Source organism: Simochromis diagramma, unplaced genomic scaffold, assembly GCF_900408965.1.
Source record: "Simochromis diagramma unplaced genomic scaffold, fSimDia1.1 OVJJ01000389.1, whole genome shotgun sequence".
NCBI lineage: Eukaryota > Metazoa > Chordata > Actinopteri > Cichliformes > Cichlidae > Simochromis > Simochromis diagramma.
Genome location: NW_024387227.1, coordinates 1,454,221 through 1,481,445, shown reverse-complemented (window position 1 = coordinate 1,481,445; position 27,225 = coordinate 1,454,221). Strand labels below are relative to the sequence as shown.

Below are 27,225 nucleotides of genomic sequence, written 5' to 3'. Positions count from 1 at the left end.
TGTATGTAAAAAGGGGAAAAATGCACGTTTTATAAAGACTTGTTTTGACTGCAGCAATTGCAAAAACATGGTGTGGGGCTATCGAAGGGTGTTTTTGGATTGGCAATTTGCAAATTTCTGAACACAAATGCAGCCAGTTTATTTCAACAATGAGCAGCAGAATCTACCAAGAGCAGTGCAAATCAATGAAATGCACCTGAAAGAGAATCTGTATATTCATGGGGACTATGTAGGGTCTCTGAGGTTTTGGATAGCTGTTATCTGGCTAAATCTGACAGCTCAGGCAGAACGCAGGATTTATCCTGAGAGGGGGTGCTTTGTCATTAAATAAGATCAACACGCATGATGTGTGTCAGACACACAAACCATTACTTCATGTTAGGTCCTGACTATTCGGGCATTAAGTTGCAAATATATGCTGTACTCTTGAGTTTTTGGTTTCTTTTTCTCTGCATGCTTTGTGACAGTGCAGTTGTTTGTTTTAGCCAACCGACGTAATCAGACTGATCTGGTTGCACCAGCTTCTGCAAAATCCCAAAATACATTCAGTGAGACTTGACCATTATGTTGTAGAATTTAAACAGTTGCCTGTTGTGTTCTATGTCAGTGTGATCCCACACCAATTCAGTAATGTTGTCTGATATGGTAAATGGTAAATGAATACTTATTATAGTGCTTTTCTACTCCAACTGAACACTCAAAGTATTTTGTTTTTCCATTCTATGTTCAAATTTTTTTTTTCTATCCATCTATGCTTTCACTACATGGGCAGTATGTTTGGGATCATTGTAATGAATGAAAATGAAACTGTTGCCAATCACATGCTTTACTGGTGGTATTGCATGGTGGTGTGACAGTACTTTGCAGCCTTCATGGTTCAATCAATTTTGACAAGCTCTTCAATGCCACTGGCTGAAATGCAGCCCCAAACCATGGCAGAACCTCCACGTGTCTTACAAATCCCTGTAGACACTCACTGTTGTACCTGTCTCCTGACCTCCTCCATACATATTGATGAGGAGAAATCTCCAGTTTGGATTCTTAACTCAGTCAGACCTGCTGTCACTGATTTTCAGTCCAGTTCTTGTGCAATTTGGCATACCCCAGGCTTTTCTCTATGTTTCCCTTCCTTAAGAGTAGATTCTTGACAGCCATCCTTCCACTGAGAGCATTTCTGATGAAGCTTCAGTGAAAAGCAGATAGAGGGACAGATGCATCTCTCAGGTTTTCCATAAGTTTTTAAGGACACACTTTACAGCATGCTGAGATACACGATTTTTCATCTAAAATTTGCTCTTTCTCAAAGAATCTGAAAGAATTAGTTCTCCTCTAAGTTTGACATAACATAACATTGACAATAACAGACAACTTGCAGGTGTAAGAAACTATGACTAAAAGGCTTTTTGTCAATTTTTAACCAACAAATTATTGAGTTGACCTTGAATACCTTGGTGGATGCAATACATAATTTAACAAGTAACTTTACCCCACTCTACACCCCTACAAAGTTTTATCAGAATTCATTCAAAACATTTTAAGCTATTGTGTTTAAAGACAAAAGTTAATGCAAACACTATGAGGTGTGGCTCAAGAGATTTGCACGCTATTGAAAATGAAAGTTATTTATGGATATAGAGCCCTCTGCATGTACACTGCAAAAACTCAAAATCTTACCAAGTATATTTGTCTTATTTCTAGTCAAATATCTCATTACACTTAAAATAAGACAAAATCAGCTACAAAGCAACATTCCAGTAAGCTATATGAACTTGTTTCAAGACAGTGAATCTTGTAACTAGAGAAAAACTAAATAATTTTCACTTGTTTCATTGGCAGATTTCTTTTCACTCATTTCAAGTCAAAATATCTTGTATTAAGTGAAAAAAGCAACATGTTTAGCTTGTGTTAGGCAATTGTTTTCTTCCTTCAGATGCTCAATGTCAAGATTTCCTCTGTAACATTTAAATAGCCATGTTGAGGGCAGGAAATATGCTCTGTTCTACACATTTAGGTCTGTGAACAGTCAAAACAACATTGTGTTCACATAACATTGTGCACAGCTTTTGTAGTTTATTGCATATTAACATAAAGGTAGAAGAGTGCAAGTCCCAGCTTTATGTCTTTGTATGCAGTGCTTGTGCACTGTTATATATTGTAATACTTGCATCAGAATTCACTCTCTGGTGATAATAGATGATGCATTTGATGCAAAATATATCAATGGATTCCCTGTGAGAAGTGAGGATGAGCATCCCTTTGCACTCATATTGGTTATTAATTAAAGGCTTTAGCAGGAAAATAAGTTTTGAAATTCATCAGTAATACAGCCTGTGGGAGAATATAAAATGGTCTTTAACTTAACCTTCTCTCATTTCTTCTCACCACTGGCCCATGACCTGACTCTTTTCATAAATGCTCTGTCATATCTGATGAATGCTATGTGGGAAATCAGTCTGAACGATTTTTAACTTTTACCAGAGAGATAAAGCTAACAATTTTATGTATTCATATGTGAAACTGTTGCAGTTTAACTTACTAGACACAGAATCTTTGAAACTTGTTGCGTTTTGTGGAGTTGATGTTTTCTTCTTTGTTTTAAAATGTTTTTCTTTCTCTCAGGTGGGTTTTCAAACAGCTGTATGACAAGGGTCTGGTGTACCGAGGTGTCAAAGTTATGCCTTTCTCCACTGCCTGCAACACCCCCTTGTCCAACTTTGAGGCCAATCAGAACTACAAGGTTGGCACAGAACATTACCTCTTTACATATTTGCTGGTGTAATGTAACATGGCTATGGTTGCCTCTATTGTAAGTGCAGGTACTGTACTTCTTAAAACAAAGTTGACCTTGTTTCTATGCTTAATGCTTGTCTCCAGGATGTTCAGGACCCCTCGGTGATTGTCAACTTCCCACTGGTTGAGAATGAGGATGTTGCTTTGATTGCCTGGACAACCACACCATGGACACTGCCGAGCAACCTGGCCCTGTGTGTGAACCCAGAATTACTTTATGTCAAGGTCAAAGGTGAGCAAAGAACATAGCACACGTCGTGTGCTGCAACCAGGTACGCTACAAGGGTTGCTGTTTCTTCAAGTCATTGCAGTTATGCACCTCGTTCCTTACAATCAGTGGTTTTACACTTTTTTAACTCAGCCAATTACTAAATGCTACAGTAAAGAGGAGCAGGTCATGGAGAGATATGAAGAAAATGAGAGAAAATATTATGACAAAAAGCAACACTGTAACTGTAAAAATGTAAACGAGGAATGCAGCAGAAAATAGTTAATCTTGTAAATTGGTAGGTCAGTATATTTATTTTACCACTTAATGCATACTTGGTATTATCATTTATTGATAACATGACATATGTGCTCTTAATGATTGATACAGTTGAGTATAAGTGGAAGTGCATTCAAAAATGTTTCAGTTTTATGGTGAAGGAGTGAGCGATTTCTCCCTGTGATGAATGCCAATAGATGTTAGTTGCTTTATCAGCAATTTAGCCTAAAACAGACTCGGCTAAGGAGAATTAAGAGTCTAAAGAACAAATGTATTCATTTTTTGTATCGTCTACTGTAGTGTTTCCCAACCTTTGGGAGCCACGGCACATATTTCACAGTAGAGAAATCACACGGCAAACAAAAATGTCACCAAAAGCATATTGATGATTTTTCTCCATGCACCAGGCATAGCGGTTTGTCCCCAGTATACCTTTTTTGCTTTCTTCTGACCACTACTCTTGCTAGGGCCTTCATCTGGGTTGAAATTTTCTCCAGGACCCAGGTCAGATTGACTACTTTTTCTTTTCAAATATTTATTTATTGCTATTATGCGCAGTGTTATCTCACTTGCAGCATGTCCTCTTCTGTTTACTGGCAGTTGGCAACCTATTTAATTGGAACAACAGGTTGTACTGCCCTCTAGCGGAAGAGAATGTAATTGTTCTGCCCATTACTCACGCAGGTCGCTTAGAGTACCAGTCAGGTGAAACCACATAATCTTCCACGGTACACCTGATCATTTCTTGCGGGACAGTGGTTGGGAAACACTGATCTACTGAATGCATATAAATTCCAGTGGCACTGTGAGACATTTAGTTTATGGAACTGTTAACTGCACAGTCTCATTTTGTGACATTAGCAGTATACGGCATAGCAATTTTAGCATATGTAACCTTCAGCTGAAAATTTCTCTCACTCTTATCATATCGCCATGATAGAATCATGGAACATGGTGATTAAAGGCAGCTAAGGCCAGCTGTGTTTAGTGAAGTTGTTTTGTAATCTAGCCAGGTTAAATAAAGAAAACAAATAACAGCCACCTTTGTGCTGCTGAAAACTCTAGCTTCAGGCTCGACATACCACTCTAACCCATTAATCTTCCTTTGCAGTGCACCACTCAGGACAACTAGTTTTGTTAAATGATAGTGCTTAAATGCTGATGCCTGAGGCAAAACTTTTCTGACTGAAAATCTTGTTTCCCTTGTGGCTTTAGTGTTTTGGACCACAGTATCAGCTGATAGATGTTTGTTTTCTTTTAATTCAGAAAGAACAAACAAGAACAAATTAGCTGAAGAGGAGTGCTGCCTTTGCAAATTGCACCCGTAGGAAATAATGGACCCGTAATGTGTTGGTGTGACTGGAACTTTGTTTTTATCTTCAAACAAAACACACAGGCAGTAACTTGCATGAACATCAGTTATGATCATGCAGGATTTATCCTTAAGTGAAAATACAATCACCCACCTAAATTGCTCCTTTCAGGTTTAAACAACAGAATCTTACATAAGACTGTTTGCGCTAATGGCCAACTTGCATTAAAGTAAAGGCATTAAAGTGTTTTTGCAATTTTAAGCAATAACTTTTAAACAGAAAGATCTAAAACTTTCTCTATAGTCTGCAAAAAAAGAGAGTAAAGCTAGACTACAATTTAATATATTACAGATGTTTTGTTTACTATAGTTAAAAGACACATTTTTAACAACCTTAATCCAGTTTTTATTCTGCTGAACAACAGTACTGTACACAAACCCATTTTCCAGTTTCTTAATGAAAACTAATGCAGAAGTCTAATTCAACATTCTTACAATAAATCCTGCTTTCATGAAGGTCACAGGGGTTGATGGAAGTTTCAGAAAAAGTGTTTGTTTTTGTTTGTCATGATTTAGTTTGCGGTGCTGTTATTTTGTTCAGTCCATTCATTTTAATTAATTGCATGGCTGTTGTATAAAGAGCTACACCAATGAAAGCTAGTTGATGAAACAAAGTATACACTTTTTTCCCAATTTTTTAAATGCAAAAATACAAAACTTTTGCAATAATTAGAGGGTTAATTAATTATATTTATATAGCCATATATAAATCATCTTACAGCAACATGTTAACAGGAAATGCAAATGTATAACTAATAACCTCTGGAAAAAAAAAATCAGCTATTGTTTATTTATTGCATTAACACTTGTTTTTCCTATTTTAATGTATCAAGATGTGTTTTTTGGCTTTAGCTGGTAGGGGTGTGTGTGTGCGAGAGACATTGTGTAGCTCAAACCTGAAAATGTGGCTGAATCTCAAATCAGGCCACTCAAAAAAAGCCTTGTCCTTGTTCAAATATAAAAAAACGATACTCAAGAGAGGTGGCTACTGTTTTTCTGTTACCCTCCTGCTGTAGGTTTTGGTTCCCTATGAGAGAAACTGGTGGGTTTTTAAAAGGATGACCTAGATTCCTTTTACTTTGGCGTAGCGCAGATGATACTGTAGGGGGCAGTGTTGAAGCACAGTCTGTTATCATTACTGCACCGCCTGTGCTGCATGGGAGACCGCCTTGGAATACCAATGAATGTGGTCTTTTTTTTTTTTTTTATCAGCTCAGTCTCTTTTTATCTCTCCTTGTTCACTCACTCGATCTTCATCCCAGTTCTTCCTACTCTTTTCTTATCGCTTTCTTTGCTTTCAAATTCACCTGTTTTCGTCCTTCCTTGTGCTTATTCCCTCTCAGTCCGTCTCTTTTAACGTCTGCCTGTTTCCCTCGCTGCTTTTGTCGCTGTTTGAGTTGGGGGCTGTCAGCAGGTCTGAGCTGTGCAGTCATTTGTCACACGACTGAGGGGAAGAAACATCTTTTATTGATGCTGCCCTCTTGTCGCTCTTTTTTGTGTCTCAGTGTCTCAGGCCATTTGGTTTTTGCCCTCTTCACAAGTGTCATCTTTGCTGTTACTGGGGACTCGTCTTTTTATGTTTCTTACAATCTGTTTTTGGCTGTATGTAGAAGAAGGTTCAGTTCTCCCCCCTCAGTGACGGCTGTATGACAGCTATCATTATTATTATGATGATGATAATGGACCCTATCAGAAACAAGATGTTACATCACTGTTACTATTATTATTCACAAATCGACCTTCAGACATGAATACAGCACAGTTATGAGACGAATGGATCTGAGCCATGTTGGATGAGTTGCTATTTATCATCACCTGAAATTCAGGTCAATAAAGATAAATCATGCTGCTGTGGCTATTTACATGACAGACTTTGAAAAATCACCAGGATACCCCCCACGCATCACATCATAGAAATCTGCCTTGTCATTCCCCTTCTATTATACATACTGTGAGATTTCAAAACTATATGGAAAAAGGGGAAAATGCAACAGGGACCTGGTTTCATTTTTAGCTATTTATACTATGAGATTGAGCAACTGGAGGACCAGGTCCACTGTCGTATCTTTTTATTATTCATTTATTTTTTTTCCCCCAGTTCTATTTATCTAATTTATGGGTCTGCTCTGGACTTGCTAAATGTTCAAAGATGGTGTGATGAAGAGCTGAAAACAGCCATGTTTTTCATCACAAAGAAAGGAAGGAATGAGTAATGATGTAAAAAAATAAATAACTAGCTGTTGCACACAGTCAAGCGTAAGTTCTTATATCTGTTTATACATACATACATTTATTATGAATTTTAGCCAAAATTAAAGATTAAGATGTTTAAGATTAAGCGATCACAGTGTGGAACAGTCAAAAGGCCCCGAGCTGGTGACTGGTGAGGCAGATCGCTGTAATAAGGTCTCAACAGGTCCGTTAAACATACAGGAGCCTGGCCGTGTAGGGCTTTATATGTAATTAAAAAACATTTTTTAAGTGCATTTCTGCATTTCCTTTTTTCCTTTTGGATGCTAATGAAAAAAAGCAAGAACAGAGGTGATGTATGGCCATCGGCTAATTTGTTAGCAACCTAGCTGCTGTGTTCTGGACTATTGAGAGGACTGAGCAATGAAAGTAAAAAGTCTGTTGCCATAATCTAGTGTGACAAAATGTAATTGTCTATTATGTGTGTATTAGTTCGAAGTTATAGGAGTACATCCCCAATGCTCTAAATGACTGTTAAGTAAAAAATAAAGATGTTTATGTTAATAGTGTTATTACACGTGAAGAAAATGCACTAGTTACATCCTCAGAAATCTTTGTTGCTGACCAGCAGTGCACGCCTAAAGATATGAAGTTTGCTGTTATATGTTCTTTGCTTAATGAATGACCATTTGTGATCCATTTCAGATGTAGACAAACTAAAAATTTTTCAGTCAGCTGCCTGAATAACTGTTGAGTCATTGCAAATCTACATCGTTCTATCGCCTGACATTGAAAGTGTTTGTGGTTAAAGTGGACCTACATTTAACAGTAGCAAATTAATTGGTAAAAGGAGTCTTTGGTTAATGATTTATCTGGATTGATGCTCTCTACAGGTGTGATGGGGAAAAAGCAAGAAAATTACAAAAAAACTAAAAACCAACGTGATTTTCTATTTTGTCTCTTAGATAATACCACACACAAGACCTACATCATGATGGAGGCCAGACTGGGGGCTCTGTTTAAGTCAGAGAGCGAGTACACTATCCTTGACAAGTGAGTACAAAGGCTATATAAGTGAAGAAAAAGATAAAAAGTTCAAAGGATTAAATTTTTAAAAATGTGCACACTTCAGTCTGTTGGCACCAAAGTGCAGCGGTCTGTTGCTGAGCTACTGGGGAAGTAATTTCCCTTAGGTGAATATACTGTACAATACAGTCCTACTTTATTAACAAGAAGTCAGCTAGCAACCAGAGCTGTGAATAAAGGGTACACAAAATACAAGCCAGCAGCAGCTGTTTCTTTTTGTTAGTAGCATTTCTAGATTTGTGCCCTGATTGCTGGCGTCATGACTTACGTTAGTTGCCTTAATTTGCTTTCCAAAATTAAAGCTGTTTCAGCTGACAAATGCTTCTGAAAAGCAATAAAGAGAAACCAACCGCGTTGTGTTATGTAGTTACTGAAGCATTTCCAGATTTTTATTTTTTGTTTTTAGTCTCAATTTAATTGGAAAAAGTTGAAGTGAAAGTCTAGATCGCAATACATGATTGTTTTGGAAATATAGTTGTTATTATATAATTATAGTTATTTATGCGATGTTAACATTTTGTACTTGAAACCCAGCTGCTGCCTTTTTCAACGAGTAAGAAACTTGTATTTAATGTTTCTTGTCAAAGGTTTTTTGTTGAGTTATGACTTTAAAATTTGTAACAGCCAGATTAGGAGAGGTTGTATTTTACCAGCTAAGTGTTGTTCTTTGCAGCAGAAAGGGGAACAATTCCAATTTCTCAGCTCACTGGATGAGTCTGGAGCACAGAGAAAGCACATAGCAGAAAAAAATAAAGCGTAGTGAGATGACGAAAACAAGTGAGTGAATAAAGACTACAGAATTTACTGAAACCTGATGGAGCAAATTTCTAGGCATGATTTATCCCCTCTCATCCTGTATATCAGATAACTGAACCGGTGATGTAAACAAGACAAAAAAAATGTCCTTCCTCTTCTTCTTCCACAAGGACAAAACCCTTAAACACAGACGCCTTTATTTGAACTATGATTACAGAAACGGTGCATCGGGACTGTCTCAGCTGCCAATATGAACACAGCCCTTAAATGGAGATCTCACAAAGATCCTGAGGCAATTTCTGTCCTTACCAAGTGAAATCACCTCCCTTTTTAAAAAGAAAAACATTTAACGTCTATCCTTTACTGTGAGATAAGTTATAAAAACTGTATCGTAAAGATGATTTGTCTGAATTTTTTGGTGTGAGCCTGAGAGGTGAAATTCAAGGCTAAGAACGTCCTCAAATTACTCTCTGCTGCTTCTAAGGCTTAAACACCATTACATAAAGCTACTGCTCACAGTTCTAGCTCAAGGTGACTGAGATAAGTCCATCAACATGTTGTTCAGCTCCTTTCTTCTCATTTATTTTGTGTGAGCTCAACAGTTGGAGGGACACTGTTTAGAAAGATTTTGGTGTGGAAAAACAAACTGGTGTCTGGATTTAAAAAGTGGAATCAATATGAGGAAACTTCTTTTGTCCTGTGAAGCTGTGATGGTACAGCTTTCTGCTGGTTTGTGTCTGCAGTAATTATGAATTAAAGTTATTGTAGGAAGGTTTCAAGTGTTTTATTTGCTTTTTAGATTTCCTGGTAAGACACTGAAAGGGAAAAAATACAAGCCTCTTTTCCAGTACTTTGCAAAGGTTAGTACAGTTTTTCTTCCTGGTTGTTTCACAGTTATGTCTAATGTTTTTCTGAAACTAAACAGTATGCCTGTCTTTAATTAACACAGCACAGTGACACCTCTATTATTTACATCTAAATGCATCCATGCATTTGTATTGTTGCTGTACTACTCACCCTGTCCTCACCCTTCACCTAATGTCATGTCATTTTTTTAAATTCAGTGTTCAGAGAAAGGAGCTTTCCAGGTTTTGACGGATAACTATGTCAAAGAGGAAGAGGGCACAGGAGTGGTCCACCAGGCACCTTATTTTGGAGCTGTAAGTAGGATCTTTTCTAAAATCATGCAACTTTGACAACATGCAATGCTCATTACATAAGGGGGAGCTGCAAAAAGTAAAATTAAATGTTAAAGAAGTGTTGCTCTTGGTTTGTAGTAATCATAAAAAGCAGAAAAATTAAAGGTTCGACTGATGAGTTACTTCATAGATTCTTGGGATGCTATTTTAAACAAATATCTTATGAGCATCAACATCTTATGTGGATTTATTGGGTGTTTTTATCTGATGTAGGATGCTGTGTTTCTTGCCTGATAATTTAAATTCTTTTAATTAAATGTATGCATTTAAGATGAGATGAAATGAGCACACACATTTTCGAATTCATTTCAAGTTGAGGTATATTGTTGTCGAGGAGTGTTTGTTTTGAGTGCTATGGTATCAGTGTATTGAGTCCAATGCACTAGTGCTATCAGATGTATTGGGTCATTGCTAATAGGTTAGATGCCCTTGCCAAGGGTAGACAAGTGCCCCAGTGGCTATAGCCAGCTTTGAATACCAACCAACCGTCTTAGCTTTCTGTACAGCAATCTCTGAACTGTTAACAACACCCTTGTAGTTAGCATCTCATTTAAATTTGCATTTAATTTTTTAATTTACTTAGTTGTCACAATAATTTTGATTTTCAAAAAAAATGAAAAAGATCTTCTTCAGTTAATAATACCATATCAAAAACAAGCACATTAGCTCTGAAGTTGTACAGTAAAAGGGAAAGAACTGTCAATTTACGTTCTTCAAATTGTATTGTATGACTAGATGTGAAATGACCATGTGACACATCTGTCTTGGGTTTTGACAGGCTGTTTGAATACAAATTACATCTGCAGCCGGACAGTGCTCAGATCTTTCATGCATAGCTGTCACATACCAGCAGTGCTTGTTTCAACGCTGCAAAAAGTATCCAGCTGAACAAGGAATTTAATATGGAGTCATAACATATCTTTACACTGTCGAAACTGGGTTCACTTTTGGTTGCACCTATATGCAGTAATGGAATTGTAAAACAAGCTTAAGATGAAATGATCTAATTTATTTCATTTACATTTTCATTACATGTGACTTTGTTATAAGTGGATATTTGTGACACACAGAGAGAGAGATTAGATGGATGGATGGAAGCATAGATAGATGGATACTTTAGATGATCCCACAAGGGAAATTATTTTGTTACAGCAGCAGGATAAATAACAAAAACAGTACAGTCTACAATAAATAAACAACAGAGTTAACTTAAAATTGCCACAGGCACTGCATAAGGGCCTTATACTAGGCAATGCAAAAGTTTATATATACAGTGAAAAAAAACCAAAGTAAAACTGTAGTTGACATTGTGCAAGAGGGTAGTGGAAATTGTATTTGTAAAATAATAAATAATATGTATACTATAAATCTAAGAAAAACAGCCGTGAAAAGGTATAATACAGAAGACTATATTGATAATAAAGATGCCAGACCATGTCAAACCCATCTCTAAACTGTAATATTATCTCTCTGTAGGATGATTATAGGGTGTGCACTGAATACAACATCATCCAGAAGGACCAGGCTCCTATCTGCCCTGTGGACGCCTCGGGCTGCTTCACTTCAGAGGTCACTGACTTTGTGGGACAGTATGTCAAAGTGAGTGACACTTCATGCATTTACATGCAGATTAGGTTAGCAAACATTGCATGTATTCTACCCACAATAGGAGCCGCTGATATGATACACATGATAAATATTTAAACATTATTGATAGCTGGATTAATTCAGTGTTTCATTTTCTGCCTTATCAGTTCACACTCCTCAACTGTTCTCCATTTCCTCCATTTGTATCTTGGAAATGCATCTTTTCTTAATAGACTTTCTCTTTCTAAAAGATTTCATGATATGTGCCAAATTTCTGTTGTTAGTCCTCTTTAGAAATATGCTTTAGATATATTCTCTTTAGCTATACCTGCAATCAAATGTTTTACCTTTAACTAATTCTTAACTCAAACTGTCTAAATGTGAAGTTGAGGGAATCTGTGTCAGAGCAGTCTTCTGGAAAAACTTGCTGCCAAAGCACATTGTCATTTACCAGCGCACTGGATAGCCTCTTCAAGTCTGTCACACCCAACTAGAGTCCTAAGAGAATAATGAGTTAAAAAGAGCATTCATATATGATCTCATCACTATTTCACATCCTGGTGCAAAGGCCAGGGAGTGACCTGCCTGGCCACTAACAATACAGCGTTAGCTAATAAAGAGTGTGCAGCCACAGTTCTCCGAAAGTCAGTCATAATCCACTTTTGAAATGTGTTAAAGTGTAGCGTGAGTTTCAAGGGTGTCTGAGACATTCTTTATTACTGCATAAAAACTCAGAGACAGTCTAGGGGACTGTCAGTCGCAATATTTGCTACACAAGAAGCCAAAAGAGCAGCCACTCTTCTGTAAATTGAAAAACAAAGCCGGTATCTTACACAACATGAGAGCTGCATCTTACAGCCAGAAGAGTCTGCAAGTTAGCAGTGCCAGCAGAGCGAGAGTTCAAAGTCCGTCACCTTCCCGGTGCCGTGGAGCTTCTTATGACAGCCGGGGACGCTCGGGTTATCATGGAACTGCCATCGAGGTGGGCACAGAGATACATCAGCACCATGCCAATGAGAAAGAGGAAATGCAGGAACTCAATGTCAAGTTCGCAGGATACATTCAGAAAGTTCAGGCGCTCGAACAGAGAAATGCTTCTCTTCAAGCTGAGCTAACTGCCCTGCAGAGCCGCTATAAGGGAGGCCCCACGGGCATCGGAGAAGAATACGAGCTCAAATTTAAAGAGGTGCGAGAGCTAATTGAGGTCCTGACTAATGAGAAGGGAGCAGCTGATATTGAACGTGGCTACATCGAAGAAGAAGTAGAAGTTTGGAGACTTAAGCTGGAGGAGGAGCTGGCACTTAAAGAAGAAGCAGAAATGATTCTGAAGGAGTTTCGTCAAGATGTTGACAATGCCACGCTGCAGAAGGCTGAGCTGGAGAAGCGCATAGAACAACTGGTGGCCGAAATAGAGTTTCTCAAGAAGCTGCATGATGAAGAAGTGGCTGACCTCATGAAGCAGATTGAGGACTCAAAAATTAGTGCTGAGATGGATGGCGATCGCCCTGATCTGGCTGCTTATTTGCGTAACATGCGTGCAGAGATAGAAGCTGTTGCTGCTCGCAATGTCCAAGAAGCAGAGAAGTGGTACAAGACCAAGTTTGACAATCTCAAGGACCATGCTGGCAAACATGAAGAACAGATGAAAACCATGAAAGAGGAGATCACCACCTTCCACAACCAGGTGACAGATCTTCAGAATCAGATTGATGGTCTGAGGGCTCGCAATGCCGCCCTGGAGCAGCAGCTGGAGGACATGGAGATCTCCCACATGGATAAGGTGGGGAACCTAGACAGCGTCATCGCTCAGTTGGAGTCTCAGCTCTGTGATACCAAACTGGAGATGACCAAGTATCTCCAAGACTACCAGGAACTGCTGCACATTAAGCTCAAGCTGGATGCAGAGATTGCAACCTACAGGAAGCTGCTGGAAGGAGAAGAGGAGAGGCTGGGAATTCCCAAAGATGTCTAATGACATGGGAGAGGATCAGCGGCGAGTTTAAAGAATGGTCACAAAGAGGATCCACAGAGTATCATGGAGTTTCAAGATCAGTTCACTCTATTTCTTACCCTTTTTCTTTCTGCAGGCTTTTTAAAAATGTGTTTTTCTGAGCACAGATGCCAACACTTCTCCTGACACTTTGCCTAGACATGACTCCACTAATCAGGTGTTATAAATTTTGGGTGCATATTTTTTGATATGAACTCTGCCTGCATCATATAAGGAAGAGTTTTGATCTATTCTTGTAATCTTATATGTATGCTTATGTAGTTTTGGATTTCCCCTAACAGTTTATTGAGATATAAGACCCAGCCCTTTCCTACTCCTTATTTGTCTGTGATCATATTCTCCTTATGTATTCTCAAAATGATCTTCATTCCTATTCATTGCCTTCCTATAACTCTTGAATGTTTGGGGGTTTTTTTTGGAGTCCTCATTTCTCCTCGATGCTTTCCTTTGCTCATGCTTATGCAGCAACCCTGCTAAATTTATCTTCTGTCTTTTCCCAGAAAAGACAGTTGTACCTTCTCTGTTGTACCTTCTCTGTTATCACTTCCCTTTGCTACAGTTTGTCACTTTTTGCCATCATTGTCTCTCTTTATGAAAGTTTTGGACCCGTCTGTCTTCTAAATGAAACACTCAACTCAAGCAAAGCACTATATAATCGTAGTATTGTGACTGATCTTTACAGCAACTCCAGTTAATTCTGAATGTTTTGACAAAACTGTTGACCATTCACACTAATGTTGACCAATTTAATAAAGATTTAAGTGTGTGCATACAAAATATTAGTAATGAATGTTCTTTAACATGTTGTCATTTCCTAATTTGTCTTTTCCTACAAATAATAAATTGAGTAGACAAACAAATGCCCATTTAATACATAGCAAATCTAATCCCTCACGCAATCTTTCCCTGATAAAATAGCATTCATAAAAAAAGGATAAATTGTTTTTCATAGCAATTCAAAAATATAAACACTACAAAGAGTGTTTCTGATTATTTGCCACATTCAAGTTCTTATCAAAGTCCTAATAGGAAGACTATGTCTTTTTTTTTTTTTTTTTAATGCATAATTTGCTTTTCTTCTTTTAGTGGATAGGTTTCACATGATTTTTGTTATTCAGAGCATAAAATTTGGTCTGTTTGTTTGGAGGTGTCAGGGCAGGGTCGGGTTAGGACCGTTATCTTGCACTTAAGAAAACCCAGATTTTTACTATGATTTTTCTACAAATTCAAACAATGCAGAAATAGATTTGGCTCATGTGGTGTTTCTTTAGAAATAATGTTCTCACAGTCCTCCTTCATCATTTATAGCAACCTCTCTATAAAGGTGATAAAATGCAGCATCTGACCAAGTCAAGCCCACTGAATTTGGATTCTTTTTGCTGTTTTCTATTCTTCATTATCCTGTAAATAAACTGTAATTACTGTGGGTGTCACAACGGGACTAACTTTTATGCAAATCTAAACTTTCACCCTATATTATTTTCCATCTGTGCAAACTGGGTTTGGTTGTGTAGCTGGGGTAAGTAAGATGCACAAACAGAAAATAAATGAGTGTTTTGGAACCTTAAATCAGATGCAGATTAATTACAAAGAAATCACATGCATGTGAGTAATTTTATAACATACTGCTTAAGTCTTATTTATGTTGAATTGGCCAGGTGGTGAAATTATTTCATTCTCTCAGTGCCAATTTTCCTGTGCACATCACAGGTGTATCTTCATGCTTTAATGAGCATGGGTCAGGACACAACAAAATTTATCCCTGGGTGAAAGAGGGGTGGGAGGCTGGCATGGGAACTCTCTGCAAAGAGGTCACGGCCACCTGCCAAGCACTTGCTGAAAAGTCGTATCTATGAGCATCCTGTGAATTGCACTTGGCTAGAGGGACATAAAATATGGGATGATAAGACCCCATATTAGACTGTTTGCCATAAACACTGAGCTCCATTTTTCATAGTTTGTATGGGTAGACTGGCCTTGGTTGCAAAATTACCTTGGATTTTCTGCAAGAAAAGTCATACTCATATTGAAGTTTCCAGAGAATTCCTCTGATCAAGGTCTATTCACCAAGTATTAAAGGTATGGTAGCCCTGAAGTGTACTGAAAATCTTCTAAGAATTAAAATGTAAAAACTGAAAGTTGCTCAGTAAACGTCCCATAATAACATGCTATTAGGATATGTGAAATATGTTAGGTAGAGACAGTTATTATTGATATAATACTATGGAGCATAATATAATGTAGCGCTGCAGATATCAGTTATTTCAGTAATAGAGTATTCAATCGATTATTTCTTCAATTTGTCGAGTAATTGGAGAAAAACGTATTTTTGTCTTATTAATGAGAAATAACAGTTGTTCAAAATGAACTATTCACAGGTTTCCATTTTAAAAATACACCAGTGCCTGCCTGAATAAAGGCTCCGCCTCTTTGCTCTTCATCCTTTTTGTGTAGACGGACTCTGGCTCCACATTAAGCTGCTCACATGGTGACAACTGAGTGCTATGGAGGTGTGGATTAAACAGATCTTTCGAAGCAAAGAAATTTGCACCGATGACTTTCTATAATGAAATTATTCAAGTTACTCGATGAATTACTGCAGCCTTAATTGATAGAACTAAACTTTAAATTATTTCACTATTGTCCACTGTATGGTGACCTTGACAGTATAAAAAATGGACGCAACTGTCACCTGTCGGTTTGTGAAGTCCAGCTTCGAAGCTGCAGTCATCTTCTTGGTAGCAAACAGTAGATGTGAAGAGGAGGGGAAGAGACTGTGAAACTGCATGCACAGTGGATCTCCATTAGCCAGTGAGTGGCTCTCATTAGCCAATGAATGCACAGCTTCATAACACAGATAATCCTCCAGTTTGCTGCCAGATATGATTTACATGATTTACAAAATTGACTTAATTTTTTTATTCACTACAATCCAAAATGAGTGACTGAGCCCTTAAGGTCAAGAGGAAAGTGTTTACAGAGGCCAGGATAGACAGCTGTTTTCTCGTAGACTTGTATAGGACGAGAAGTTTTGCTGCAACCTCCATCTGGTGGTCATAGATTGATACAATGCATGTTTAAGGCTTTTCCACGGTGACATCATTTTTCTTGCCCAGAAGCTATGTCTGTCTTTTATACTCTCTGTGGTCTGTAATAAGGACTCGATTTAATTCTGTCAATTTATACAGTGCATAAAATGACATTGTGCCACTTATTTTTTTACTATTAAATGTTTAACAGTGCTGAGATATTGTATTTATGTAATATTTATTTATTGTGGAAAAAAAACAGTGCTGCAGGTTTTTTTTAAAAAGACGATATGACACAAATAGTGTACTTAAAAACACAAAACGTTCACTGCAGTTTTCATTCAACTAGATACAATTATTGCATGATCTGAAGTGTGTTTACTGTTAGATGCTTACTCATTAATTGATTAATTCATTTTTGTGCATAGGTGCAAAGAGCAAACCTTACAGTGATTTTATAAAAGTTAACTTTGAAATGAGCTGAAGAGCACTGGCAGATCTCCATGGATTTTTTTAACTTCTCACCTTGCAGCTGTGATGTACAGATGTACTACTCCAGACTCTTTCAGTACGTTGTGACATGACAGTTGGCTGTAGTTTAAAGTGTAAATGCGCACATCTGTCCATGCCTAGCCAGCTGAAATCTTTGACCCTATATGACATTGACATGTGGCTCTTCAGCCCTATTCTGTGCTATAAAGCATTCTCTAAACAATGTCTCATGTTTGGTGGTTCTGTTACAGGATGCTGACAAAAATATCATCAAGTGGCTGAAGGAGAACAGTCGCCTCGTCAATGCCAGCTCCTACAAACATAATTACCCCTTCTGCTGGAGGTGAGACATGTACAGAATTCAAACTGAAAAGCTAATGTTACCTCCAGCATCCTTTTCTGTGTCACTCAAATTAACAGCTTAAATTTTTGCCTTTCACCACGGGGCTTTTAAAGCACCAGTTGAAGAAAAACTCAAACTTCTGGACACAGGAGATTTTTGTCACAAATGTTAAGCCTGACTCAATGAAATATTTTCTCTTTGAGTGCCATTGGCCTTATTTTGTTGTAGAATGTGTGATGTTAAATGTTTAGTATGCAGGAAAGGGGTGTTCATACAGAGGCTTGAGTGTATTCACTGTAACATTGGCTTTGTGGGGCTCTGTGCAAGTCCAACATCACGTACAAACCATCAGGCACATGTAGAAACACACAGCTGTCTGTGGGTTTTTGTTTTTTTTAAATTGACTAAGGCTACGTTCACACTGCAGGCGAAAGCGCATCAAATCCGATTTTTTTTTTTTGACCCTATGCGACCCATATCCGATCATGGTATGACAGTGTGAACGGCACAAATCCGATATTTTCAAATCCGATCTGGGTCACTTTCGTATGTGGTACTGAATCCAATACATATCCGATGTTTTAGAAAGCGACTGCTGTTTGAACGGTCATGTCGCATTAAATCCGTCTTTTACATCACTGACACGAGACAGACGCCAATTATCAGCGCCGGAGAAGTGCCCAATAAGACATCGCGAACACTTCCTGGCCATCCAGCGTAGATGTCAGTGAAACTGTTGGGAAGACAACGTTGGAGAAACGTGAACATTTTATTTGTACTGTATAATCTGCAGATTCTGACAGAAATCTGCAACTTTGAAGCACAGCTCCTCTAAAACAGCAATAAGGATAATTATTAGGTTATCTACATTATTATGTAAATAACAAAATAACTTAAAGCAAAAATTGGGAAACATAAAGTCCGAAGTCTTTATATTAAGGGCCATCAGTCAAACAATATTGTTTGCTCTGGGTCTAAACAGAGCGCGTTGTGTGTGACGTCTTCTTTTGCGCATGCGGGCCGCTTTGAGCGTTCACACTAGAGAGAGTTTGCTGTCGCATTTTATTTGTAGTGTGAACGAGCAGACAAAAAAAATCGGATTTGATCAAAAAATCGGAATTGAGCATTAAGACCTGCAGTGTGAACGTAGCCTTCGTGACTTTCTGACTTTGAGCAGCTGCCCTGCGACCTGAGCAAGATTAATTAACCTCTGCAAATATGAAGAGATATTTTCTCTAAGTCTTTAGAAGACACAGGTTTGTAGAGATCAAAGTAATTATTGGATGAACTATTCGCTGCCTAAAAGGTAAAACTTGTGCTTTGGTGTTTTTCCGAGCTAGAGGATGAGATCCATGTGGTATGTGCCATAACCTTTGAGCTATCAGGTCACCCAAAGAAATCCAATAATAAATACAGCAGATTATTGTAAAGAAAATGGATAACGAAATACCAAGTAAACCTGTATTTTACAGAAGATTTTTTTAAATATATATTTTTAAGTAATAATAATAATAATTTTAAAAAGATTGATAAATTGTTTTGACATTTTATGGCTTGACAGTAAATATAAATGAGATCAATATATTATCTGTATTGTACAGGATCCTTTTGTTTGATTTAAGACCCTGAAACAGCTATATGTCTCAACTTCAAAATAAAAATACACTTTCGAGTATAAGTAAAGTTTTCGTTTTAACCTTTGTGCGGTGTTTTGGTCTTTCATTTTCAGTATTTACCAAAAGGAAAATTATGCGATTTATTTAATTTATACAGCACCAAAACACAACAACAGTCACCTCAAGGCGCTTTATATTGTAAGGTAGACTCTACAATAATGCATACATACATATGTTATTTGTTACTTTGTTCTTTTTTTTGTCCAAACACTGTCACTGTCAAGCGCTCGCACAAGTACAAAAAATGAACACCACACAAGGTTAAAGTTTATGTGGTATGCCTCTTTGATCCTTTTTTTTTTCTTTCTTTTTTTTAAATCTGCTGTTGTTTTTTCAGATCTGACACACCACTCATCTACAAAGCCGTCCCCAGCTGGTTTGTCCGAGTGGAGCACATGGTGGAGAATCTACTGGACAACAATGGAAAATGCTATTGGTAACTTTTTTTCTGAAAAAATGATAACTGGCTTGGAGGCAGTGAAGTGGCAGCTGCAAGCATCTTGCCAAACAAGTGTTCTTAAAAACCATGCCAGACAGCAGATAGAGTCCCAAAACAATTACAGCCCTCCTCTGCACTACTAAATCAAGTTATTGGACTGTCTCTGCCGAGCAGCTATCACTGGGTATAGTAGTTTTGAATGGCAAAGAATTAGATTTTAAATAGAAGTTGTTTTGATTGTGGTTTTTTTCTATATCTGACATGGCGTTAAACTCTTTCTCAAGGAATTTTAACATGAGTCAACAGGGACTGGTGGTTTCTGTAAAACATTAGCATGATGCTAATTGCAGTGGCAGAACATGGAGAAAACGTAGGCATCAGCATGATGGCTTTGCTAAGTGGTATTACCCCTGGTGCTCCCAATGCTCTTTTCTGAGCCACAGTAGCTGCCTCCAGTAATGGGACTGTCAAACTGAGATGAATGACTAGCCACTAGGAAGGTGAAGACGCCCAGACACACACATACAGAGAAGCTGAGACAAACGCACACACTACTTTAAAGGCTACGGTCCTTATCTAAGAGGTACTAGTGTTGCAGGTTTTTTAGGAACATCTAGCTAAAGGTTATGTAAAGTAGAATAATCCTTGCTTTGACTACTCTAACGATTTATAAGTTATGGCCAAGATTATAATAGAAACACCTGTGATTATAGTGTAAAACTATTCACCACACTACAAACTGCAGCCTCCAACTTTATCATATGTCTTGATCAACACGTGTTTAAACCGTTTCAAATGTGTACTGAGCATGTTTAAAATGAGAACCCCAACAAAACTAGCATTTATTATAGATGAGTACAACTGAGATAATCGTAAGTGCTGAAGCTAGTGATTTAAAACAAAAAAATTGTTTATTATTTGCATGTTGTTATGTTACTCAGTTATGTCCTCAGAAAATAGTGAAGAATTTGTAAGCCAAGCCTCCATTTTTTAAATTTATTTATTTGTTTTTTTTGTTGTTGTTTTTTTTGCAAACATTGTCCCAAAAAAGCAACTTAAACAAGCTCCTTATCAAAATTTTCATTTTCTGTCAAATTGTTTTAGCTCTGGAGTAAAAAGTACCGTAAAAAGTTAAAAGGTGTTTGAACGACATGCAACATTGACACTAACTTTAACTTGGCTGTGTTAGTGTGGCTGCATTCTTATGCAGATTTCTTATTAGGTTGATATTTTAAACGTATTTTTATGTATAAATACATATTAAAAATATAAATAACCTTCTTATTTTTTTATTATTAGACTCCATTTTCAGACTCGAGTTCTTGTCCCATAAAGGCCGTCTGCCTGTCAGTCAGGGTTGCCAGCTCATCAGCTTCCTAATGAAAGTAAAGTCCTTGTAGAGTTCAATACATCTATATAAAGTTCATATTAGCTGATGAGAGGCTTAAAAAAACTTGAGAAAGCAAAGTTCTAAAGTGCTAGTTAATGTATTCTCCAAGTGATTTGTTCATTTTATCTCAAATGGTGCAGCGCAGACAAAGGCTAAGTGTCTTTTCAGAGAGCTCGGTTTGAATTCTCCAGATGCCCGTCTGTCAGAATAAATGAACGACTAAATTTTTGAATGCTCAAAGGGTGGCTGATTTCTTTTGAGGTTCAAGGTGCAGACAGCTCGGCCACTGACATGTGAATTTAGCACATTATTTCGTAATAGGTAATCAGCTTAGCCTGAAAAGACTTGGGTTAAATACATTAAGAATCAAGTATTATACTTCTAGTTCATTTTTTTTTCTTTCTTTCTTGTCTGTGTTTTTTTTTTGTCTTTCATTTTTTCAGGTATTCTTTGAGTTCATTCATTCATGTGCTCACTGGCACACTTAATTCTTAGTATTTGTCTTTATTGTGACAAACGTATAAAAACCTCCTAATTCTAAAAAATGTAGCTAACTTTAGCTTCACTACTTATTTAAAAATAACATTACTTGAGCAGCTTTTGAGTGGTTTTCCTGCTTAACCTTAAAATTTGGACATTCTTGATTTGGGAACATGGGCTAAGGACTTTGCTTTGCAAACACTGAATAATAAGTCTGAATTAGTATAGAAATTATATATTTATTATAGTGTTCTGTAATGCCTATACAGTGGGGAAATCTTGAACTATACATAAGGTACAACCTTATATAGTTGTGTGAAATATACCTTGTGTAAATAATCAGGAGTTTGAGTATTATGTTGCTAGAAGTTGGTGCCATTTACTAGTGTAAAATTGATTGCAAAGAAGTCTAGTGTGCTACACTAAAAACCTTGCGATTGCTTTGCTTAATTGCTGTTTGCCACAGTTGCCCATAGTTTGCATGGAATACGACGACTTTACCGATTTCAAAGTAACTGCAAATGTATTTGCTGCTGGTGCATTGAACAACTTTTATTTAGGCCAACGTGCTCTGGTTTGTATCACACTTTTGTCAAATTTCAAAACAGCTCAAAGACTAAAGTCTGGAGAGTGTGGGGGGCTACCAACCTGTCTCTAGGCCTGTGTGACTGCGGCCTTCCAGTTTAATATTCCTGTTTGTTGATCCATGCATTTTCTTAGCTAGTTATCTAATGAGGATCAGAGGTCCAATAAAGCGTATCCTAGCTAAAGCTGAGTGATAGCCAGGGAACACCCTGAATAGCTCACTCGATCATTTTAATAGACCTTTGCACTATTTTGCATTTTTGTAAACGAGTCAAACCACCAGTTATCAGTATGCTTTTACATAGCTTTGAACTGATTAGTTGAGCCTTGTCCCTCTGTCTTATTTAACCCCCCCCCCCCCCTTTTCCTAATAAGTCTTCTGTGTGTCTCGAGCATAAGATGGGACACTTTAAATTCTACATTTAGCATGAATAAGGGATGGAGGGCGGTGGTGAGCAGCAGCAGCAAAAGGGAAAAAAAATCATTAAATTGATATATTAGGAGCCTAAATAGAAATGCCTCCTACAAATGGGAATTGATGAACTCTTTGCTTAGCGTGTGGATCCTGAGGCCAATATATCCCCCCCCCCCATAGCCCCTTGCACTGTTCTCCTAAGCAACACAGACTGCTGCAGCGAGAAACGGGGACAGAAAAAAATTAGCAAAAGAGGGAGAGATTTGGAGATAGTGGCAAAATAAAAATGAAAGAGCAGAAAAGGGGTAGAAAAGAGAAAGATGCCTCGGAGGGAATGTTAACCTTTGCAGTTGAGCTTCATAAAGGGGCAGTTTTAAATTTATATCCTGGGCTGAAAATAAGGAGTAGTAAAGATGCCAGCAAGGAATAATATTTTCTTGTGAGAGACTGTGTTGCACAGTAATATACAGGATATGGGTAAGTTTGTGTCTTGAAGAGTAATGTATACAGTTTCCATATAATAGACCTTAGAGGATATTCACAAGTCTAAAATTTAATTTACACATCTCTTAAAATTTCCTTCCCTGCTGGAGGCCATACAGTTAGTTACAAAACGGATTTGTCTTTGACTGCAGTGTGTCAGGAGGCTCTGTATACATATGATCATCACTTTGACAGGCTACACCATCAAAGTGGTAGAAAACACTTTTATCAGTTTTGCTGGTTCTAGTTGCTGGGAAGCTCATCAACTCAGAGCTCAGTAACTGTTGAATTTTTATCAAAATGTAGGATGACTTAATAATTTTAGGTTAAAATGTCCTTCACAGCTTTTGTGTTCACTTCATATTAATATACATTAGATTATCAAAAGTATTCACTCAGCCATCCAAATTGTTGAATTCAGGTGTTCCAATCATTTCTGTGGCTGCAGGTGTTAAAATCAAGAACCTATGCATGCAGTATGCTTCGTTGCTCTTAAGGCGGTGAATTACAGCATGCTGCCATAATAGGATCCCACCTGTGCAACGAGTCCAGTTGTGAAATTTCCACGCTTCAAAATATTCCATAGTCAACAACAATAACTCAGCCATGGAGTGCTGCGGCCACGTAAAATCACAGAAAGGGGTCAGTGGATGCTGAGGTGCATAATGCCCAACCTTCTGCAGAGTCAATCACTACAGACCTTCAAACTCCATGTGGCCTTCAGATCTGCACAAAACAGTGCACAGAGAGCTTCATGGAATGGCTTTCCATGGCTGAGTAGCAGTATCCAAGCCTTACATCATCAAGTGCAGTGCAAACTGTCAGATGCCGTGGTGTAAAGCATGCCGCTACTGGACCCTAGAGCAATTAAGACGTGTTGGAGTGATAACTTCTAATGCTTCAGCATGCTGAGAATTTTTGGACAATTTCATGCTCCTATGTTTGTGGGAACAGTGTGAGGATGGCCCCTTCCTGTTCCAACATGATTGAGCACCAGTTCACAAAGCAAGGTCCATAAAGAAATGGATGAATGAATTTGGTGCCCTGCACAGAGTCCTCAACCTCAACATGATAGAGCACCTTTGGGATGAATTAGAGCACAGACTGCAAGCCAGGCCTTCTCGTCTAACATCAAGGTCTGACCTCATAAATGTGATTCTGGAAGAATTATCAAACATTCCCATTAACACAATGCTAAGCCTTGTGGAAAGCCTTCCCATAAAAGCTGAAGGTGTTAAAGCTACAAAGGGTGGGCCAACATCATACAAAACCCTATGGAATAAGAAAGGGACATCACTCAAGATTATATGAGTGTGGAGGCAAATACTTATAAATAATAATAATAATAATAATAAATATAGTGTAATTTATAATCTCATTAAGAGTTATCGTTGTATGCTTTGGAAAACGACTGGGCGACAAAGAAATATGGTTACTTCTGGTTTACATAAATGATAAAATATTAAATTGTTCTAGATGTCATTTTAAAAGTATTAAGGTGACCTTTATAATCCTATGGGCAATAAATATATTGTTTTACAAGCAGTGTTTGAGTTTGATATTTTCAGCTAGAGGAAGTCTGAAGTGGCAGAAAAGTATGTTAGGTTGCTGAAGGACATGAGGACAGCGAGGCAGTGGTCAGATATGCAGGAGGAGTGACAGGTGGGTTCATGGTAGGGATGGGACTGCATAAGGGACTGAGTCCAGTCTTGTTTGCTGTGGTGATGGACAGGTTGACAGATGAGGTCAGGCAGAAGTCTCAGTAGGTTATGATGTTTGCAGATGACATTGTGATCTGTAGTGAGAGTATGGAGCAGGTGGAAGAGAGCCAGAAGAGGTGGAGGTATACTCCAGAGAGAAGAGGGGTGAATGGTAGAAGCAAGACAGAATATGTGAATGCGAGGGAGACAAATCGATAGGTGATGATACCAAGAGCAGAGGTAGTGAAGGTGGATGAGTGTAAATACGTAGGGTCAACCATTCAAAGCAACGGACAAGGTACAAGAGATGTGAAAAAGAGAGCACAAGCAGGGTGGAGAGGGTAACGAGTGTCAGGGTCGACAGAATGATAACAGCAAGAGTGAAGAATTGCTTCCCAAAATTAAATCAAAAGAACTAATTTAGGCGTCAATTTCACTGCATTTTTCCTTTTTTAATATGCTAATTAGTGTGTTTAATGACGCATTGCCTCATTTGCACATTTTAATATAATTGTCAGAAAACCTGTTATACAAAGACAACATGTATAATGTCTTAAGTTTCTTGCGATGTCTATTAAGTGTAAAAATGTTATAGTATAAATGTCACAATACATTTTTTTTTTTTATTAAAAATGAGTTGTTTTGTTTTGTTTGTTTTTTAATACTCTGAGCCTACTCAAGTAGCAGTTACAGCCACCAGACATTCCCTTTTTTATACTCTGACGTTTTTTTTACAGAGTCTACAGAGGGAGTTGTGTATATATCATTCAGAGCCATAAATGTATATTTCTTTTTCATCCTAAAAGTATTCAAAATATTATGTTTATTCATTATTTGGAGGTTTTCTGTGAAATCATATCACTTAAAATCTATGATTTGCACATCAAAAATGTCTTAACGTATATCGCAAAGTGGGAAAGTGAGACTTTAGTTTTGGTTAAACAAGGATATGATGGCAGTCTGTCATCTCGAGCAAAAAACCCCGTTGTTGGCCATGGAGGCCTAACGGTCCTTGTTTGTTTTATGTATTTCTCTTTAATTATAAAACGTATCTTAATGTGTCTCTGCAGGGTTCCAGAGTTTGTGCGTGAGAAGCGTTTTGGCAACTGGCTGAGAGATGCACGCGACTGGGCAATTTCAAGGAACCGTTACTGGGGCACACCAATCCCCATCTGGGTCAGCGATGACTTTGAGGAGGTCAGGAAAACACATACATGCACTTCTTACTCTTTAATAGAGTACTTAATGCTGATGATAAGTCTTTATACTTTATAACACATTTTGTGTCCTTACCAAATACCAAGATAGTTCTTCTTTTCTAAAGAGGTAGCGATCAGAGTTCAATCTGGGCTAAGCAACAGAGGCAATAATTGAAAAGTTAAACTGTCACTTTATTTATCATAGAAAAGACTGGGGCTGCAATATTACAGAAATCAGTTCTTCTCAGAAATTGCTTCTGTGAAAATGTTTCTCTGTAATGATTTAGCATATTAAAATATTTGTGTATGTGGAGGCTTGTGTAGCAGAGACTTTTTGGCATGGCAGAGCGAGGTGACCATGGTGTCAAGCCAGAGAGTGTAGCATGACTCCGTGTTGCAGTTAGCTACCCTTAAGCGCATTGTAGAGTGCCTCCATAAACTCAAAACATGAATAATTCATTAATGTAAACAGCAAATAATCATGAACTAAAATGTCTTTGGTTTCTTTTCATGCCAGTTGAGGTAACTTCAAAGCTCTTTCAAGACAAATGGCTTCTGTTTTTGGGAGAGAGGGTGGTGGTAAAGAAGCTACTGAAAAACACAGCAAGAAAGAGGGGTCAGAATAGAAATGAAAAATGAGAGGTGAAAAAAGGGGAGGATAATAAATGAATGAGTTAAAAGAAGCAGACAGTGAAGAAGCGAGCCAGACTGTAAGTGTCCATTTTGTTATGGACGCTCCTTGCCAAACCCAGCTGACTATGTGAAGTAGACTGAACCAAATAGAGATGTCAGAATTGGGTTGTTTGAGCATTTGAAAAATGAAGTGTTAGTCCCCTGGCTCAAAGAGGGACAGCCAGCGACCTGCTTGCTGGAAATAGCTCTGACTGTTTCCAGAACACTCGCACTCCCTGGTGCCTCCCTCACTCACCCACTGCAACAAATGACACACCCAAATCTGAAGCCGTGAGCGAGCGTTATACGTTTCAGTACAATTTCAGTCTCATCATCACAGTTTTCTTTTGTTCTGTTGCTCTGTGTTCCTGGCTTTTTGGGTATGTTTTTTTTTTTTTATCATTCTGTCTTCTGCATTTGACGGTGGTGTATCTGGGCCATGTTACCTGGTGCTCCAGTAAAACTAGAGCGGAGCCTACAGGTTAGCTCTCTGGGGAGACCAGATAACACACTTTACCATACTTTCGAAGGTAAAGTTACTCGGGAGCTGTGTAGGCCTAGTTTTAAGTTCCGTGCAACAGTACAAACATGTAAAATTTGCTATCAGAGAAGATTGAGAACAGGCACTTGTTACATTTTTAAAAACCAAAGCTCTCAAATTGTTACTTAAAGTTGTTTAACTGTGTCAGCTGTGATTTAAACAAAATGCACTGTATTGTATACTGCAATCAACAAAAATATGTATTTCTCTAATATAATGTGACGCTTGCTAATAGCTGTACTTAATACAACTGCAGTGTTTTTTTTTCTTTAATTAAAATTTGTAAGAAAACAAATAAAGGAG

The 27,225-nt window shown here is 37.8% G+C and overlaps 2 protein-coding genes across 2 annotated transcripts in view; both read left to right on the top strand.

The window, feature by feature from the left end:
- The window catches only part of iars1 (isoleucyl-tRNA synthetase 1), a 57,468-nt gene that overhangs the window by 4,799 nt on the left and 25,444 nt on the right, over positions 1-27,225 (top strand). The window contains exons 6-14 of the mRNA XM_040052246.1: positions 2,620-2,737; positions 2,875-3,022; positions 7,805-7,892; positions 9,481-9,541; positions 9,746-9,841; positions 11,357-11,479; positions 17,251-17,342; positions 19,356-19,454; positions 25,581-25,707. Coding sequence (XP_039908180.1) covers positions 2,620-2,737; positions 2,875-3,022; positions 7,805-7,892; positions 9,481-9,541; positions 9,746-9,841; positions 11,357-11,479; positions 17,251-17,342; positions 19,356-19,454; positions 25,581-25,707 — 952 coding nt within the window. The remainder of the gene's footprint in view (positions 1-2,619; positions 2,738-2,874; positions 3,023-7,804; positions 7,893-9,480; positions 9,542-9,745; positions 9,842-11,356; positions 11,480-17,250; positions 17,343-19,355; positions 19,455-25,580; positions 25,708-27,225) is intronic.
- Positions 11,486-17,244, top strand: LOC120746774 (vimentin-like). Its single transcript, XM_040052261.1, has one exon. The coding sequence runs from the start codon at positions 12,306-12,308 to the stop codon at positions 13,437-13,439; it is 1,134 nt and encodes a 377-aa protein (XP_039908195.1). The 5' UTR covers positions 11,486-12,305; the 3' UTR covers positions 13,440-17,244.

What these genes read in the sequence shown, in the direction of transcription:
- LOC120746774 (XM_040052261.1), top strand. Translation starts at nt 12,306, where the DNA reads ATGAGAGCTGCATCTTACAGCCAGAAGAGTCTGCAAGTTAGCAGTGCC.